Below are 18,992 nucleotides of genomic sequence, written 5' to 3'. Positions count from 1 at the left end.
GGGTTAATCTCTCCTGCGGGTAAAAACAGGTCCGCGGAGTCTCTAACTGGCGACAGATGGGCCACTTTCTTCTGGCCACAAAGGGGCCGGAATGGAGCGCTCCGCGGCATACAAATGGGCAGGTCACGTGGTTCCCGGCTCCTGGCTAGACCGGGAAGACCATATGGCGCATGCCGGGGAGGAAGAAGAAGGGGCGGGGGTAGGGGTGGTGGAGAGGGGAGCTGGAGTCAGAGGAGGGTGGAAGAGGAGCACGGCTGAACGATGGGGGGCGGGGGTGGTGGCGGAAGGGAGCGGACAGCCTGGACGCGTGCGCAGGCGCCGGGCTCAGGGACCTGGAGCTGCTCAGCTCCCGGCCCCGCCCGCGCTCAGCATCACCAACTCGGCTATATAACCTGAGCGCCCGGCGGCTGGGACACGAGGAATTCTCCCCACGCAGAAGGCACGGCATCTGGAGGCCCCAGGGTTATGAGACCATCACTGCTCAGGACCTACTAACAACTACAGGTAATTACAATTCTTTCATTTCTGCTCGGGAATAAAACCAGTAATTGAAGACCCGTTGTACCTCCGTATTCTGTATGTGTGCGTTTGTGAGCGTGTGTATGTGTGTTGAGACATTCTTCCCCGTAACTGCAGGCAAGCAGGCACACATTCTGACTTGCATCACTCAAAGACCCACTGTAGGTTTGCTAATTTTTTTAAATTTTTTTTTTTTGGGAGTATAGCAGCATCTTTGGATTTTTTTGTAATGCACAGTAACTATAATTATTTGCTAGTGGTGATTTCGAAGTCCTGAAAGCAAATAACGACTTCACTTTCTCACTTCTTCAGTAAGCAAACAAAACAAAACAAAACAAACCCTTGTTATCAAGATTTATTTTGTGTGTATGTATTTTATGCACATTGGAAGGGCCAAGTTATTTTTTTCAGTGAATGAAAGGGATATCAATACCTTGAGTATACACACCCTGGAAAATAAATCCGGTTGAGAGATAGTTTAGTTGAAGTCGGGAAAAAAATGTGGAGAAAGGGAGAAGAACCCCTCCTGCTACCTGTTACAGCTCCAGAGGCGGCCAGGCGCCCAGAAGCCACTGGCTGGCAGGAGCCAGAAATTCAGTTGTCTCACTAAAGGCTTTTTATTTTCCTTATTAGAAGCGGCAACTTCGCCGTTGCCAATCGCTGCCCATTATAATTACTCATCTTTTAAAAGGAGGTTTGAGGCGAACTTTGAAAAGCCCCAATAAAGAGCGGGCAGCCTTTTCAATGGGCTGTTTATTAGAGAGGAGCCTTCCGCACCTGATCCCCGGCGCGTGGAACCGCGCTCTGCGCCGCGCCCCCAGCCCCGGCCGTGCAGTGAGCGCTTTTATACAAGGTGGAAATTCAGCAGAGGGCCGGGGGTGGGAGGTGAGAAAAGAAAGGCGAGGGTGGGATGGAAGACCTCTGCCCACTTTTGTTGCCAAATGTTTCGTTGATGATGAAATAATTTGGTGGAAACTACTTTTCCGCCGCCATGCATTTGCTCTTCAATCTCGGGTTAGTATAATCTTCTTAAAAACCACTGCCGGCGTTAGTAAATTACGTAATGGCTCTTCAACTTTAATCGCTAAGTACCGAAAAGCCAGGCCAGAGATGGGAACAGAATTGCGATTTTCAAACTCATCCTTTTTGTGGAGTTGTGAGTGACTTTGAACTCATACAGATAAACATGAAGTTACAGAAATGTACGCTCATTTTCACACATATTATCCTGCCGGGTAATCACCATAAACGCACAAGCTAATCACTAGGAAACATACGCACTGAGTGTACATATACACATATTCACTCTCCCCCTCCCCCAGCCCTGTCCTGTCTCTCCTACGTATCAGCGGGGCACACACAGGAGATTATAAAACACTGCTTTTAACTTTTCCTTAGGGGCATCCATTTTGTAATGGACTGGTATTTCTCTTCACATCCATTTCTACAGAGTTAGGGAGTGGGAGCTGAAGCCACATGTAGTTCTTGAATGTAGCATTTTTCTCCTTTTCTTTCTGTTTTCCTCTTTTCTCTGTTGAATGTAGGAAACCGAAATATGACCAAATCGTACAGCGAGAGCGGGCTGATGGGAGAGCCTCAGCCCCAGGGTCCTCCAAGCTGGACAGACGAGTGTCTCAGTTCTCAGGACGAGGAGCACGAGGCAGACAAGAAGGAGGACGACCTCGAAGCCATGAACGCGGAAGAGGACTCACTGAGGAACGGGGGAGAGGAGGAGGACGAGGACGAAGACCTGGAAGAGGAGGAAGAAGAGGAAGAGGAAGACGATGATCAAAAGCCCAAGAGACGTGGCCCCAAAAAGAAGAAGATGACCAAGGCTCGCCTGGAGCGTTTTAAGCTGAGGCGCATGAAGGCCAACGCCCGGGAGCGGAACCGCATGCATGGATTGAACGCGGCGCTGGACAACCTGCGCAAAGTGGTGCCCTGCTACTCCAAGACGCAGAAGCTGTCCAAAATCGAGACGCTGCGCTTGGCGAAGAACTACATCTGGGCTCTGTCAGAGATCCTGCGTTCCGGCAAAAGCCCTGATCTGGTCTCCTTCGTACAGACGCTCTGCAAGGGCTTATCCCAGCCCACCACCAACCTGGTTGCAGGCTGCCTACAGCTCAATCCTCGGACTTTTCTGCCTGAGCAGAACCAGGACATGCCCCCACATCTGCCTACAGCCAGCGCTTCCTTCCCCGTGCACCCCTACTCTTACCAGTCGCCGGGTCTGCCCAGCCCGCCCTACGGTACCATGGACAGCTCCCACGTCTTCCACGTCAAGCCGCCGCCGCATGCCTACAGCGCAGCGCTAGAGCCCTTCTTTGAAAGCCCCCTGACTGATTGCACCAGCCCTTCCTTTGACGGACCCCTCAGCCCGCCGCTCAGCATCAATGGAAACTTCTCTTTCAAACACGAACCGTCCGCCGAGTTTGAGAAAAATTATGCCTTTACCATGCACTACCCTGCAGCGACCCTGGCAGGGGCCCAAAGCCACGGATCAATCTTCTCGGGCGCCGCTGCCCCTCGTTGCGAGATCCCTATAGACAATATTATGTCCTTCGATAGCCATTCACATCATGAGCGAGTCATGAGTGCCCAGCTCAATGCCATCTTTCACGATTAGAGGCATGTCAGTTTCACCATCCCCGGGAAACGAGCTCACTGTGCTTACAGTGACTGTGGTGTTTACAAAAGGCAGCCCTTTGGGTACTACTCCTGCAAAGTGCAAATACTCCAAGCTTCAAGTGATATATGTATTTATTGTCGTTACTGCCTTTGGAAGAAACAGGGGATCAAAGTTCCTGTTCACCTTATGTATTATTTTCTATAGCTCTTCTATTTTAAAAAAATAATACAGTAAAGTAAAAACAAATGCACCACAAATTTGGTGTAGCTGTATTCAGATCATATTAATTATCTGATCGGGATAACAAAATCACAAGCAATAATTAGGATCTATGCAATTTTTAAACTAGTAATGGGCCAATTAAAATATATATAAATATATATTTTTCAACCAGCATTTTACTACTTGTTACCTTTCCCATGCTGAATTATTTTGTTGTGATTTTGTACAGAATTTTTAATGACTTTTTATAATGTGGATTTCCTATTTTAAAACCATGCAGCTTCATCAATTTTTATACATATCAGAAAAGTAGAATTATATCTAATTTATACAAAATAATTTAACTAATTTAAACCAGCAGAAAAGTGCTTAGAAAGTTATTGTGTTGCCTTAGCACTTCTTTCCTCTCTAATTGTAAAGAAAAAAAATTGCACAATTTGAGCAATTCACTTCACTTTAAAGTCTTTCCCTCTCCTTAAAATGAAAACCAGATCCATAACTCTCAAGAGGATGAAAAAAAAAAAAACAAGAGATGCATTCCCTTTCAAAACATATCAATTCAATACATTACTTGCACAAGCTTGTATATACACATTATAAACAAATGCCAACATACCCTTCATTAAATCAAAAGCTGCTTGACTATCACATACAATTTGCACTGTTTCTTTTTACTCTCTTACTCCTTTGCATTCCATGATTTTACAGAGAATCTGAAGCTATTGATGTTTCCAGAAAATATAAATGCATGATTTTATACATAGTCACAGAAATGGTGGTTTGTCATATATTCATGTAATGAATCTGAGCCTAAATCTAATCAGGTTGTTAATGTTGGGATTTATACCTATTGTAGTCAATTAGTACAGTAGCTTAAATAAATTCAAACCATTTAATTCATAATTAGAACAATAGCTATTGCATGTAAAATGCAGTCCAGAATAAGTGCTGTTTGAGATGTGATACTGGTACCACTGGATCGATCTGTACTGTTACCTTGTTTGTAATCCTGTATATTTTGGTGTAATGCACAATTTAGAAAACACTCATCCAGTTGCAATAAAATAGTATTGAAAATCTGAGCAGTTGTTGCATTTCTTCTTAAAGGAATTTTTAAAGTATAAATAATTTCTAAGTGGAATAGTTGTTTTATTTGCTGAGTTAAAAAGAATGCTAAACGCTATTTGTCGAATAAAACAGAAAGAGAAAAGTTACTTTAAGCATACTCTCTAGTCTGTTTATCTTGTTTAGGGAGTTACCAGCTCTTTGTATATAATGAAAGGAGCTAACTGATATTTATTACTTGGAAGGTGAGTCTGGGGCTGGGGGAGAGGTGGAGAGACAAACAGTTGTGTTTTGTTTTTCTTTGTTTTAAGAATCTTCACCTTTAGCTTTTTGGTTTCCATCCTTTTAAATGATTATATTATGTTTTCTTCTATTTTTTTAAAGGAAGATTTAGTTAATTATTAACAATCAGACACAAACAGCTTAGTTTGCCTACACATTTAAAAACATATAAAAAAATTTTACCTTTTTCTCAGTGCTTTGTTATCTGTACATTTTCCTGAACCGAAATGTTTTCTGTTGCAAACCAATACTATGCCAAAGAGAAAGTTATATACCTTTAGTAAATGCCAGGGGGAAATTATTTAATTAATTTAAAGAATCCAAGAAGTGGCCTTTTATTGTTGTTCTATAAACATCTTGTGATGATTTCAGTTATTTCCAGAAAAAGAGGTAATGAATTATTTGTACTTAAGAATATATTATTTGTACTATAACATATTTTAGGAAAGTATAATTGTTTCCTCTCTTCCTTTGGAGCACCATTATGTTGTTTCATAACCAGGACTCACTGGAAAAAACTTACAGATGATTCTGTCCATTGTTAAGTCCACTAGAAAAAAGTTTGGCATTTCTCTTCCTCTGGATGTGTTGACTGACATGAAGGATTCCTAGGGAATAACATCTTGGTACTTATGCCCTGGCTCTACCGTGGTGCTCTGATTACTGTCATTAGTAACTCCATTGTTCCTCCTCTGATTCGGATGCCACATTGGATGACTACCTCCCTTCCCAAGCTTGTTCCTTTAATCTCCTTCTCACTGGTGATTTAGGGGTTCCAGAGAGCTGACCTCAGTTAGCAAGCTTCTCCAGAAAAATGTGAGTAATCTACTGGATGGAAACAGTTAGCCATACTAATAACGTTGCCATAGGGTTATGTCAAGCTGGGATAGAAGCAGTAAGGAGTATTTCAATGTCAAAACAATGTTTGAGTGCAATTTAAAATTTATCATTTTAATATGTTTTCCATCAGCCTTTATCACATGAGAGAAATAATTTTAAGTTAGTCCCAACTTTATCCAAAATGTAATAATCTCATTCCAAGTGAATCAGAGTTGTTATTTTGGAATCAAGCTGTTGCTTCCTATATCCAGGATTCCTCTCCCTGTTCTTACTTTAAGAGACATAATACTGATATGATATCTGAACACTGCCAGCCTGCCAGCCTAGGAGACCAGGAAGTGCACATTCAGATCTGATGTGATCCCTTCAGCAGCTCAATTTCACCTGTTATTAAAATTAGACATCTTCATGCAAACTAAAAACTGTTGCTGCAGTGAACAGAAGAAATCAGAGGAGGATGTATTTGAAGAATTCCAGCTTTTAAAACAACAAGAGGGGAAATCTGTACTGTGGATTTTTTTTTCTTGTAAGGTAGAAATGAGAACTGCAAGTTGGGTTTTGATTTTTTTTTTTCCATTTTGTCTGTATAACTTCATTCTAAAACATAAGGATTCTTTCAGTCAGTCAAGGAGTAACTCACATGCCACCATCTTTTATTCAAAGGCAGGCACAGATGTTCCTTCTGCAGGGGAGGTTTTAATTTATGAAAATGATATTGTTTATGCATGAATGAACTGAATGCACTCTGCATAACACACAGCACTTCCATCTGATCAGAGAAATACCGCAGAACCAGTGCCAATGTCAGGAACATATTCTACAAATTTACTCACTTAAATGTTTAATGAATATTTGGAAGGCATTTTCAAACCACAAGAAATCTTCTCAACTATTTCTTTCTTTTCTTTTTGAATTACCACCCATATTTCAAAGAGACTTGCAGTTTTTATAATTGGCTAGTGCCTATATCTAGTTCGTAAGGAAAGAAAATGTTTTACTAAGTGAAAACCAATGAAGAAGAAGAAATACTGACAACTTTGGCTTCACTGGGAAAAATATTTCCTTTAGTGTTGTTGTATATTGCTTGTTATGAGCAATATTTAGGGTTATATGTGTTCCTTCGTCTTGAGCAATTACTATTCCTATCAAATAAGATGCTTAGATCTATTTATTTAACGTGAAAATGCTTTGAAGTGTTATTTCCAGAAAAAGTTGGTATTTAAAGTCAGCAGACAATTTCATAATTGGAGATAAAATTTGGCTAAATATTTTAACAGCTGCATAATTCCTTTTGAATAGAACATTGCATAAGTTAGATTTCATTTATATCACCAATTGCATTTACACAGTATGATCTATCTACTTTTAATCCTAAAAAAAGACAATTAATTGCAAATTAAAATGGAGGATTACAATGTCTTAAGAATGCTCTACTGATTTTAGGTTTATAATACATTAAGTAAAATAACATTTGAAATAAATTCTAAGTGTCCTAATTTATTAATCTTAAAAAACTCTATGTTTTCACATTTGAAAGGCTATAATTCTTACAAAATTAATGCATTTCTGAAAGAAGCTAGCAATTACTAAAATGATATATGGATCATTAGCTAACAGTTTGAACCAAGTTGTTTTAGTTCTATAATTAAACAAGAAATTTAAAGTGAAAATATCTATTAAATAATTAACAAAACTAGGTTTCAAAACAGGCTGATTTTGTCCTAACAGGGATTGTAAAATAGCAAATCTGTTCTTAAACTACACTGAAAGCTTCTCTCTTCTCTTTTCCTCTCCCTTCACCACCACTTATTTCCTGAAAACTACCTAAATAAAATCTTTAATTCCAAGGTCTGGTAAAGAATAAAAGAGCCAACGCAACATCTTGTGGAACACCAGGACTGAGAAGTCTTGTTGTTACCATTGCACAGAGGCATTCTGGCATCAGACGCACAGTGATTTGTATGGTGGCATAATCATTGGCTCCTGGCCAGGCATTATGTTTCAGAGGACACTATTGTCAAGAACCATTCAACTAGAAACTGCACTGTAAGCACTCAAAAGTTGAGATCATCTGCCTTCCCATGTCAGGAAGAATTCCGTGCTGGCAATTGACTCATGGACTCTCTTCACACACAGTAACACTTGCTTCAATGGCTCTGATGGAATTAGCTGTGTAACCAAACCAGTGGCATCAACAAGACAAGTCCACAGCCTCTGGGGACTTGTGTGTAAATTGCTAATTTTAAAATGTCTTAAAATGCAGAGTATTTGCTAATGCTGGACTAAATCTTCAGATGTATTAAACGTGGACTTGGCCATCTAAACATTACTAAGCTATTTCCCCAGCTAATTTAGAGGTAGATGGATAGCGACAATAACCATCTTCATAGATTCCCAGGTATGGAGCAATCCAAAGGGATGGATCTGCTTGTGAAATGACATCTATAGATAAGAGAGTAAATTTAATCTCACACATATGAGGAAATTTGGTAACTTACTCTGCTGTTAACAAGATTGAAAGCTAACCTTGCTTCAGGCTTTGATGTCTTAAGGACAGGTAGCCAGAAAGATGGCCTCACACTCTCGCTAGGTCAGTGCTAAGTGCTTTTCGTTCATTCACACATTTCATCATCAAAGCAGCCCTGTGCCTTATTTTATAAATGGAGAAACAGCAGGGAGCTGGGATACCTAGAAACTTGTATCACTGGTTTCATTTCTTCATTCAGGTTCTAGTTCTCATGTCACTTCCCCTAAGAAGACTTTCCTGATCCCCAGGCAGAGTAGCAACCATCTTCAACCCCACCAAAATCACTGTTATATTGCCCTCTCCCTTTGCAGAACATTTGCCTTCCGTTATCTTGCTTATTCATTTGTTGAGTTTATTTTAAATTATCTGTCTCCTGCAGTAGAATGTGGGCTTTATAAAAACAAGAATCTTGCCTCTTGTTTGTTGCTGTTTCTCTGGTGCTTAGAAGACCTAGGAGATCCTCAATAGACATTAACATTCCAATGGAATCAAACCATACTAATCTGATGCCAAAGCCTGTTGCCTTAACCACTATCTTGCACATCAAGTCAGTTGAGAGTGGAGAGGAACACAAGTGATTCTCAGCCTAGTAAAAGTGATAAGCATTAATTCTGTAAGAAAAGAACAATTGACACTAATTTCTTACGACACAGCACGGCACCAAACACTTTTCCCTCCACTCCTTTCGAGGATCAGTAATCATGAGTTATCAGTAATCTTTTCTTTTTATTGATATCAATTGGTTAAATGCTATTTGGAATTGGAATAAAGGAGGGACTAAAATATTATATGCTTTTTCCAGATCTGGCCAATTTTTTTTACATTCATTAGGAACTGGAATGCATGCTATTTTTTCCTTTCTATTCATTATTCTTTCAGCAATTGTTCTTGTTCTATTGTTAGTGTTATGTAAAATTGTCCCAAACTTCCTTATTATCAAAGAGTTTAGATTACAGCAGATCAGAATCTAACCCATAACCGCTACATACTCCAGCAGTGAGTTTGAGAATTTGAGTAGCATTCAACAAATTAAAAAGTAAAAATACACCACCGATAGGTAGACTATGGCACAGAAATAGAAATTCACAGTGTAAGAGTAGTTTATAGTCACAATAGTTGTTAGTTAAGTTCATCTTTCTCCAAAATATCAATTGGAATAGAGAAGTGGTAAGTTTATGGGGAATATGATGTTCTTTGTCAATAGAACACAAAGAAGAAAATAGAGCTATTTTTTCAGCAACATCAGATATTCGCTTAAGCACTAAACATGAGTTATAAGGAGAGATGCTTAGGGAGTAGAAGCATTGGAGGGATCAGTGTTCTTGGAAGGTGATTTAGTATAAAATCACTGAAAACTGAAGAATAATTAATGTTCTTTATAATAATCATATTTATATACAGTATGTGTTATTGGTTAAGATAAATGCTGCTGAATTTCTACCTTAAAATGTTCATCGTATAAACTTAACACATCAATAATATTTCAATAATATTTCTTCAGCGTTCTCTCTCAGTGATGTCAGTTAGATCATCCCCGCTTTTGGTGACGTCAGTGACGGGGTATTACAATAAGAGAACGTTAATTCCTTGCCACTGGTGTCACTAACAATTGTAGTGCTTGTCTACTCCTAACAGGGAATTATAAATTTATAATCTGTAGAAGGTTGAAGGTACATGACCAAGGAATGTTCACATCTAAGAATAGAGAGGATAATATAATTTTCTAAAAAGGAGACTTAAGATAACATCATTTGTCACTGTTAACAGATAACTGAATGCTTTTTATTCCAGCCAATGATTACATACACAAAAAGCAATAAGTAAGTAATAGTAACAAATGCATATAAATTATAACTAGACTGTAAGTAGGGATATTTCTTAAAATATTTCTTTACTAAAAGAATTTCTTAGTTAATAGAGGCAAGGTTACTTGTTTAGATGTTTTAAAATCCCAACATGAAATTTTGGGATACAGACACTCTATTTTAACATTTCCTCGACTCTGACTAGCATATTAAAAATGTTAACTAAAGATATATTTTGCTTCCCAAGGTGTCGTGTTTTCCTAATTAATAATGCATTTATCTTATTTAAAATATATTGTCAAGGAAAAAACATGTATATATATATGCCTCACTGGGTTGAATAGTGCTCTCCCCCTACTCCTGAAAATTCATGTCTAGCCAGAACTTCAGAATGTGATCTTATTTGGAAATAGTGTCCAAGTAATACATCTGAAAATGTAAGACGTAAATTAAGATGAGGTCGTACTGGATTGGAGCAGTCCTTATAAGCAGAGGACTGACGTCCTTATAATGAGAGCACGGGATGAACAGACACATCATACGGGGAGAAAGAAGATGTAGGCAGAGATCGGAGGACTTTGTCTAGATGCCCAAGACTGCAAGAATCATCAGCAACCACAAGGAGCTAGGAAAGAGGCATGGAACAGATTTTCCTTCTAAGTCCCCAAGAAGGAACCAACTCTGCAGACACCTTGATTTCAAGCTTCTTGTCTCCAGAACTGTAAATATTACATTTCTGTTATTTTAAGCCACCTGGTTTGTGGGAACTTTTTATGGTAGTCCTAGGAAACTAACACATATGCTAAAGTTTACAATTAATTGACATGTTAAGTATATGAAAAAATAGGTGCGTTCTTCTAAATTCTTCTGAAAATATCATCATGAAGTTTTAGTGACATAACATACAACTACCAGGATATTTTAGATCATACCAGGTTTGATATTTGAACAAGTTGATAAGTAATAGCTATTTAATATGCATCTGAATCATGTAAAAGTTTTATTGGTTTTTATGCATGTCAATTAACTTAAACTGACATCTAGATTTAGTGAACTTTGAATGGGCTCAACCAATAAACTAAGGGTAATTTTCTTTAAAAATCTTCTCCTAGAATTTATAAAAAGCATGAAGTATAAACTATTCTTCATGTGAAAATACTCGTCATGTGAAAAATGCCATATTTATCCTATTTGTAGGGCAGCATGTATACTAATAAATAGACCTCTGAAAAAACAAATACAGCATTTTCCCTAGTTTCACTAATACTCTTTTTTCTAACTTTTTGTTGCGATTATGATAGTTTACAACCTTGTGAAATTTCAGTTGTTCATTATTGTTTGTCAGTCATATTGTAGGTGCACCCCTTCACCCTTGTGCCCACCCCCCAGCCCCCTTTCCCGTGGTAGCCACCAATCTGTTCTCTTTGTCTACATGTTTAACTTCCACCTATGAGTGGAGTGGAACAGAGATTGTCTTTCTCTATCTGGCTTATTTCACTTAACATAACACCCTCAAGGTCCATTCATGTTGTTGTGAATGAGACCTTTTTATCCTTTTTTTTTAGCTGAGTAGCACTAATACTCTTTTAACATGATTTTACAATGTATAAAATTACATGATTTTTTTTAATGATTGTGGTCCAAATGAATTTAAGTGCCATGACTTCTAAAAGCTCTGTCTACTCTAGGTTATATAAGGCCTTAAGCCAGTATTCTCCTTAGAGGTTAAAACTCAAGGGCTTAGACTCCAACCTTGGTTATATAGGGCTACCCATCTCATTATCTGACTGTTTTGATTGCTCGAAATACTAGTTAGTGATTACTTCTTCTGAAGGTATTCAATTAATCAGAAGTTGTTTTTTACCCAGTTTTATTGAGATAAAACTGACATATAGCAGTGCAGAAGTTTTAGTTTATGCAGATCTGGGATGCTATCTTGTTTTTAATCTCTTTCTTTTGTTTTTGTTTTTGGATGGTTGGTACTTGTGTCTCTTATGCTTGCTCTCTTTTTGGTTTCCTGCCCACTCTTACTCATACGGACATGAGTAAGAAGTAAACCTTTATTGTGTTAAGCCACCGAGGTTTTTCTTTTTTAACCACATCATAACTCTGCCTCTGCTGATTGATAAAAATGTTAACTTATTAAGACAGAATGATATACAAGAACAGTTCCCTGTGACTTCTGGAAAAGAGGAACTTCCCTTGTTTATGTGGAAAATATCAATAGAGACACATGCTCATCTTCTGACAAATGTGGTATGTGGAGTAGAGGTCTGGGATGTAGCAGCCATTTGGCTACTTGGAGGAGAGAATTAGAGCAGGGTAGAGGGATCCACATAGAGCAGAGGATGAGACATAGGCTATGGAAGACAAGACGAAGAAAGGAAGTCGAACTGGCTCTTGCATTGTGTTACTGGAGCCACTGGATTACTTCTCTTCTTTAGCTATCCCTACCTCTCCAATGAGGTTTTATTTTTATTTTTTTCAGTAACTTTATTGAGGTCATATTGGTTTATAACATCGTATAATTTCAGGTGTACATTACTATATATTAGTTTCTGTATAGACTGCATTGTGCTCACCACCAATAGTCTAATTTTTATCTGTCACTACACATATGTGCCCCTTTACCCCTTTTGCCCCACCCCCTTCCCCTCTGGTAACCACTAATCTGTTCTCTTTGTCCATGTGTTTGTTTATCTTCCACATGTGAGTGAAATCATACAGTGTTTGTCTTTCTCTGTCTGGCTTATTTCGCTTAACATAATACCCTCAAGGTCCATCCACGTTGTTGCAAATGAGATGATTTTGTCTTTTTTATGGCTGAGTAGTATTCCATTGTTTATATACACCACATCTTCTTTATCCATTCATTAATTGTTGGACACTAGGGTTGCTTCCACGTCTTAGCTATTTTGAATCATGCCGCAGAGAACATAGGGCTGCATAAATCTCTTTGAATTGTTGATTTCATGTTCTTTGGATAAATACCCAGTAGTGGGATTGCACGATCAAATGGCATTTCTTTTTTAATTTTTTGAGAAATCTCCATACTGTTTTCCATAGTGGCTGCAACAGTTTGCATTCCCACCAGCAGTGTATGAGGGTTCCCTTTCTCCACATCTTCTCTAACATTTGTTATATTTTTTCTTGGTGAGTATAGCCATTCTGACACGTGTAAGGTGATATCTCATTGTAGTTTTGGTTTGCATTTCCCTAATAATTAGTGATGTTCAACATCTTTTCATGTGCCCATTGGCCATCTGTATATCTTCTGTGGAAAAATGTCTGTTCATATCCTCTGCCCATTTTTTGATCAGGTTTTTTGTGTTTTGTTGTTGAGTTTTATAAATTCTTCATATATTTTGGAAATTAATTGCTTGTCAGATATATGATTTGCAAATATTTTATCCCAGTTGGTGGGTTGTTTTTCTGTTTTGTTCCTGGTTTCCTTTGCCTTGCAGAAGCTTTGTTGTCTGATGTAGTCCCAATTGTTTATTTTTTCTTTTGTTTCCCTTGCCTGAATAGACATGGCATTTGAAAAGATGCTGCTAAGACCCATGTCAAAAAGTGTACTATCTATATTTTCTTCTAGATGTTTCATGGTTTCAGGTCTTACATTCAACTTTTTATTCCTTTTTTCTTTAATTTTTGCGTATGGTGTAAGATAACGGTCTACTTTCATTCTTTTGCATGTGGCTGTCCAGTTTTCCCAACACCATTTATCGAAGAGACTTTCCTTTCTCCACAGTGTGCTCTTGTTTCCTTTGTCAAAGATTAGCTGTCCGTAGAAGTGTGTTTTTATTTTTGGGATTTCCATTCTGTTCCCCTGATCTGTGTGTCTGTTTTTGTACCAGTACCAAGCTGTTTTGATCACTACAGCTTTGTAGTCTATTTTGAATTCAGGGATTGTGATACCTCCAGCTTTCTTCTTTTTTCTCAGGGTTGCTTTGGCTATTCGGGGTCTTTTGTAGTTCCATATACATTTTAGGATTCTTCTATTGCTGTGAAGAATGTTATTGGGATTCTGATTGGGATTGCATTGAATCTGTAGATTGCTTTAGGTAATATGGACATTTTAACATGGATCATCTTTCCATTTCTTTATGTCTTCTTCAATTTCTTCAATAATGTCTTATAGTTTTCATTGTATAGGTCTTTCACCTCCTTGGTTAAATTTATTCCTAGATAATTTATTCTTTTTGTTGCGATTGTAAATGGGATTGTATTCTTGACTTCTCTTTCTGCTAGTTCATTATTATTGTATAGAAATGCAACAGATTTTTGTGAGTTGATTTTGTATCCTGCAACTTTGCTGCAGTTGTTGGTTATTTCTAATAGTTTTCTGGTGGATTCTTTAAGGATTTCTATGTATAGAATCATGTTGTCCACAAACAGCAAGAGTTTCACTTCTTCCTTTCCAATTTGGATTCCTTTTATTTCTTTTTCTGGCCTAATTGCTCTAGACAAAACTTCCAGTATTATACTGAATAGGAGTGGCGAGCTTGGGCACCCTTGTCTTGTTCCTGTTCTTAAAGGGATGGCTTTCAGTTTTTCACCATTAAATATGATGTTGAATGTGGGTTTGTCACATATGGCCTTTATTATGTTGAGATACTTTCCTTCTATACCTATTTTTCTGGCATTTTTATCATAAATGTTGGATCTTGTCAAATGCTTTCTCTGCATCTATTGAGATGCTCATGCCATTTTTGTTCCTCAATGAGGTCTTATCTTTTTAAGCCAGTTTGAGCTGGGTTTTCTGCCACACAAGAGAATTGCTTGATACAAGAGAAACTGTGTGTTCTTGCTTGGTCATTTTTATATATTAAGATGGAGAAAACTCTGGATACAGTGAAGGTGAAATTGAGTAAGATGTGGATATGTTTGATAGAGGAAGGTGATGGGCAAAATGGAGGGTAGAAGATTTAGAACACCAGCAAAGAATTTCTTTGGACAGAGGGAATATTTCTTTCTGGAGACAGGAGTCATGGTAGAGGAAGAGAATTTTAGAAGTTAAGGTAAAAGAATAGTAGGAGTTTATTCTTACCAGGTTATTTCATGTGAAGATGGAGGTATGACGGCTCTCTAAATGAGAGGGGGTTGAAGAAGAAAACCAAAGATTTAAAATTGCCTCTGTGAGGATGAGGCCAGGAAGCTCCATCAAGACTAATCAATATAATCAAAGTCTGGAGACCATATTGTAGTAGTTTGTAGTAGCTTCAACCCATACGCCTCAGTAGAAATCTCTCAATAGTCTACACTTCAGAGTGGGACCAGGAGAGAGCTGCATGTTTTTATGACATTTGGATAAAAGAGGTGAAGGTGCTGATAAGGGAGAAGATAAAGTGATGCACCATGGGGCCCAGGAGAGCAGAGAGTCAGTCCATCTGGTAGACGGGCAAAGATGGGCCTCAACAATTCTGCTCTACATTGGAAGATAGACAAAGTACCTAATGAATGTGTGGATCTGGCTAAGGAGATCTTCAGCAGAATATTGTAAGAGCTGATTGGCTTCTTTTAGCTCATAAGATTGGGTTTTACAAGAAAGTGATGAGTAAGCATAATTTAGAGGAACTATAGAGGAGGCCAGGACAGATACTCTGGCTAAAAAAATATTCTAAAGCAAGAAATGGCCTCAAAGCAAAGATGACATTGTAGGCTGCTTCCTAAACATGCCCTCAGGCCAAGCCCCAGTCAAGCGTGTGGCTGATAGACACAGTCTACCCAGACAAGAGGACTTCTAATCTTTCTCTGTGTGTGTGTATATGCACACATACATATATCACACATCATATATATCACATATATGATATATGTCATATAGGTGAATTACATAAAGAAAGCTCACAAAGTTTCTAAAGGAGTTGTATCCATTTAGGCTAAAAGAGACAAAAACAGGTCAAAATTTCAAAGAAACCTCTGGACCTCCAACTTTTTGTGGATAGAATAAAGGCTGAAAAACTACTCAGCTGTCATCATGGGCCATTTCTTGTTGAAAAGAAGAAGGTATGAAGGGCAGAACCAGAAGCCCAGAGGCTGGAACTAAGAGCTGCTCAGAATAATGAATCAGGGAACTGTTTATTGAGAAGCTAAAGGTCACACGGTCATTGTCATCACATCCTTAGGTGAGATGTGTCCTAGAACACAGCTGAGAAATTCATCTAAATGGAGTTTTAATCTGAGTGCAAAAAACTGACATATGAAGAAAATGTGATATTCTGACTTGGTGGGATCCGAGAATTTTTTCTATTTTCTCTGTAATCGTTGTAGGGACATATGGCCCTCTACCTTTTAGGCAGCAGGAGCCAGAGCGTCAGAAATGACTGAGAGATGGACACAACTAAAGCTCACGTCACCCAAAATATATGTTGACATGAAGAAATTAAATATGGCTGGTTGTCATGAATCTTTCTCTTTTTCTCACTGATGAGGCATAACATGTTTAATAATATCAGAAATTAATATAGGAACTCAGTTTAAACAGTTAAACTTATTAAACCATGCTTTCAACACATTTATGGAACATCTTTTGTGCTAAAAGTACTGTTTTAGGCACAAGAGACAGAGCCACAATCAAGCAGACTAGGTCACTGCTCTCATTGAGGTAGCCATCTGATGAAAGAGGGGAGAAAGACAAGAAACAAGTAAACAAATAAATCAATTATATACTTTTAGAAAGTAGGAAGTGTTGTGAAGAGAATAACACCGAATAGGGGCCAACACTTGCCTGACTGGCTAGGGAAGACCCTCTGAGAAGCTCTGAATAAGCTGATTTGGGCACCATGCAAAGCCATGCCGTGGTGAAAATTGTTCCAGGCAGAGTAAACAACAACAGGAGAGGCCCTGAATGATGCGTGAACTTGGTTTATTTGAGGAACAGAAAGAAGGCCAGTGAGGTTGGACATAAGTATGCCAAGAATGCAAGAAAAATGATAGGAGATGGGGTTTGAGCAGGTTGGCAGGAGTTGGATCACATGGGGTCTCATAGGTCATGGTGGGGTTTGGTTTTTATTCCACCTACACCAAGCAGTCCTTAATAAAAAATATTCTGTAAAGTAAACTGTAGTTTGAAAAAGGACTATGTTGATGACAATTTGATAACAGAGGCACTCAATCATTTGTCACAAAAACTCCAGACTTTGAAGCCAGCAGACACCTTGGGAGATCAAAGAGAGTGACATAGGATTACCCACTGACCAGAGCTCGGGCATTAGCCTTCCTTGTCCCCCGTCCTCGATGCAGTAGGTCTGAATGTCTCTGTTGGCTGTGATTTCATGAGCTTCATCTGTGGTACTGAGAAGGTGGCTCTGACTTCAGGAGGCTGTCCCATCAGGCCTACATCCCTGAGATTTGCCCAGATACTTAATGGCTTCCTGAAAACAATATTAACAACAGCGGAAAGTTTTTCAAGGTCTTCTGCTCAGGCATGGATTTCTCAAAAACCGGGGATGGAGACTGTGTTTCTAGACCCACCCAAATGCCTTCCAAACATAAAGCAACCGTGTGACTGTTAAGCTAGGACTCTTAGTGTTTAACACTCTGAAAACAAACACCCAAGCTTCAGCCAAGCAGGGAAAGCAAAGTTCAGGAAGCTTCCTGAAAATTTTCAGAGAGTAACTTTCACACATTAGTGTATTATATATATGAATCACATATGGCACAATTGAGCCTCAGGAACTGGGGGAAAACTATTGGGGTGGCTTGGCCTCGCTGTTACAGATAAATTAAAGAAGTCCATTCATTCTTTCAGATATTTCTGGAGCACTTACTGTGTGCTAGGCACTGTGCTAGATCCTCAGAATACAATGGAGAACAAGATGAATTCCCTGCCATCAAGGAACTTTTATTCTAACACTAATCATACTTAAAATTTATTGAGTGTTTCTTATATTCCATTACTGTTACTAAGCACATTAACTCATTCAATAGGGAACCTAGCCAATAAACAAATAAGTAAATATATAATAAGAGGTAATAATAAGGGATGTAAAGAATAATAAAGCAGAGTATGGTAGAGAGATCAATGGTGGCCTGAAGATGTCTGTGTCCTAATCCCCAGAACCTGTGAATATGTTACCTTCCGCAGCAAGAGGGAATTTGCAGAGGTAGTTAAGGATTATCTGGGTGGGCCCAATGTAATCACAAGGGTCCTTATAAGAGAAAGGGAAGATCAGAGTCAGAGACAGAGGATGTAAGGATGGAGGCAGAGAGAAAATGCTGTACTGCTGGCTTTAAAGAGGGAAGAAGGGGTCATGAGCTAAGAGATACAGGCAACCTCTAGAAGCTGGAAAAGGCAAGGAAGTGAATGCTCTCCTAGAGCATCCAGGTGGAATGCAGGCCTGTTGATGCCTTGATTTTAGTCTAGTGAAACTGAGTTTGGAATTCCGACCTCCAGGAGTGTAAGATAATACACTTGTATTGTTTTAAGTCACTAAGTTTGTGGTAATTGGTTACAGCAGCAATAGGAAATGAATACATAATGTTACAGAATGGTGAATGGTGGAGGATGTTGAGAATTGGCATTAGAGGAGGTGATCTTTAAGCAGAAAAGTGAGTGAACTGAAGGAGGGAGCCATCTGGTCGGCCAGCATTCCAGCCAGAGGAAACAGCAAGTCAGTGTTTGAGGACTAGTAAGAAGGCTTGTGTGAGTGACCAAGGGGACCTTGGAGAGGTAGCTAGGGGCCAGATTATGTAGGGCCATGTAGCCTTGCTAAGCATTTTGATTTTATTCCAAGAGTGATGGGAGGTCATAGGAAGGTTGTGAGCAGGAAGTGATAAGATCTTGTAACTTTTAGGAGGAGCAATGTGACTGCTAGGTGGAAAATAGCCTCTGGGCTGGACGGGCCAGTCCCGGGGAAAGGGGATGCAAAGGGATGGGTTGGGAGGCCACTGAAGTTGTCCAGGTGAAGGTGTAGGGGCACAGACCAAGATGAGAGCATATTTTGCAGATGGAATTAACAGTATTTGCTGATGGATTGGATGTGAGACATGAGACAAAGAGAGGAGACAAGGATGACATCAAGGATTTTGATGACGTTATTTGCTGAGATTTGGAACATTCTGGGAGGAACAGGTTTGTGATGAAAAACCATGAGGGGTT

At 39.0% G+C, this 18,992-nt stretch overlaps 1 protein-coding gene across 1 annotated transcript; it reads left to right on the top strand.

The window, feature by feature from the left end:
- The first annotated feature begins 297 nt into the window (after positions 1-297).
- NEUROD1 (neuronal differentiation 1) lies at positions 298-4,452 on the top strand. The gene is made up of 2 exons (XM_005601621.4): positions 298-504; positions 2,064-4,452. The coding sequence occupies exon 2, from the start codon at positions 2,075-2,077 to the stop codon at positions 3,143-3,145; it is 1,071 nt and encodes a 356-aa protein (XP_005601678.1). The 5' UTR covers positions 298-504; positions 2,064-2,074; the 3' UTR covers positions 3,146-4,452.
- Positions 4,453-18,992: the final 14,540 nt, after the last annotated feature.

This window comes from Equus caballus, chromosome 18 (assembly GCF_041296265.1).
Source record: "Equus caballus isolate H_3958 breed thoroughbred chromosome 18, TB-T2T, whole genome shotgun sequence".
Taxonomy (NCBI): Eukaryota; Metazoa; Chordata; class Mammalia; order Perissodactyla; family Equidae; genus Equus; species Equus caballus.
The sequence above is the reverse complement of the archived record's forward strand: the minus strand, read 5'-3'. Positions and strand labels throughout refer to the sequence as shown.

Excerpts from the sequence above, each read along its gene's own strand:
- NEUROD1 (XM_005601621.4), top strand. The coding sequence starts at position 2,075 with ATGACCAAATCGTACAGCGAGAGCGGGCTGATGGGAGAGCCTCAGCCC.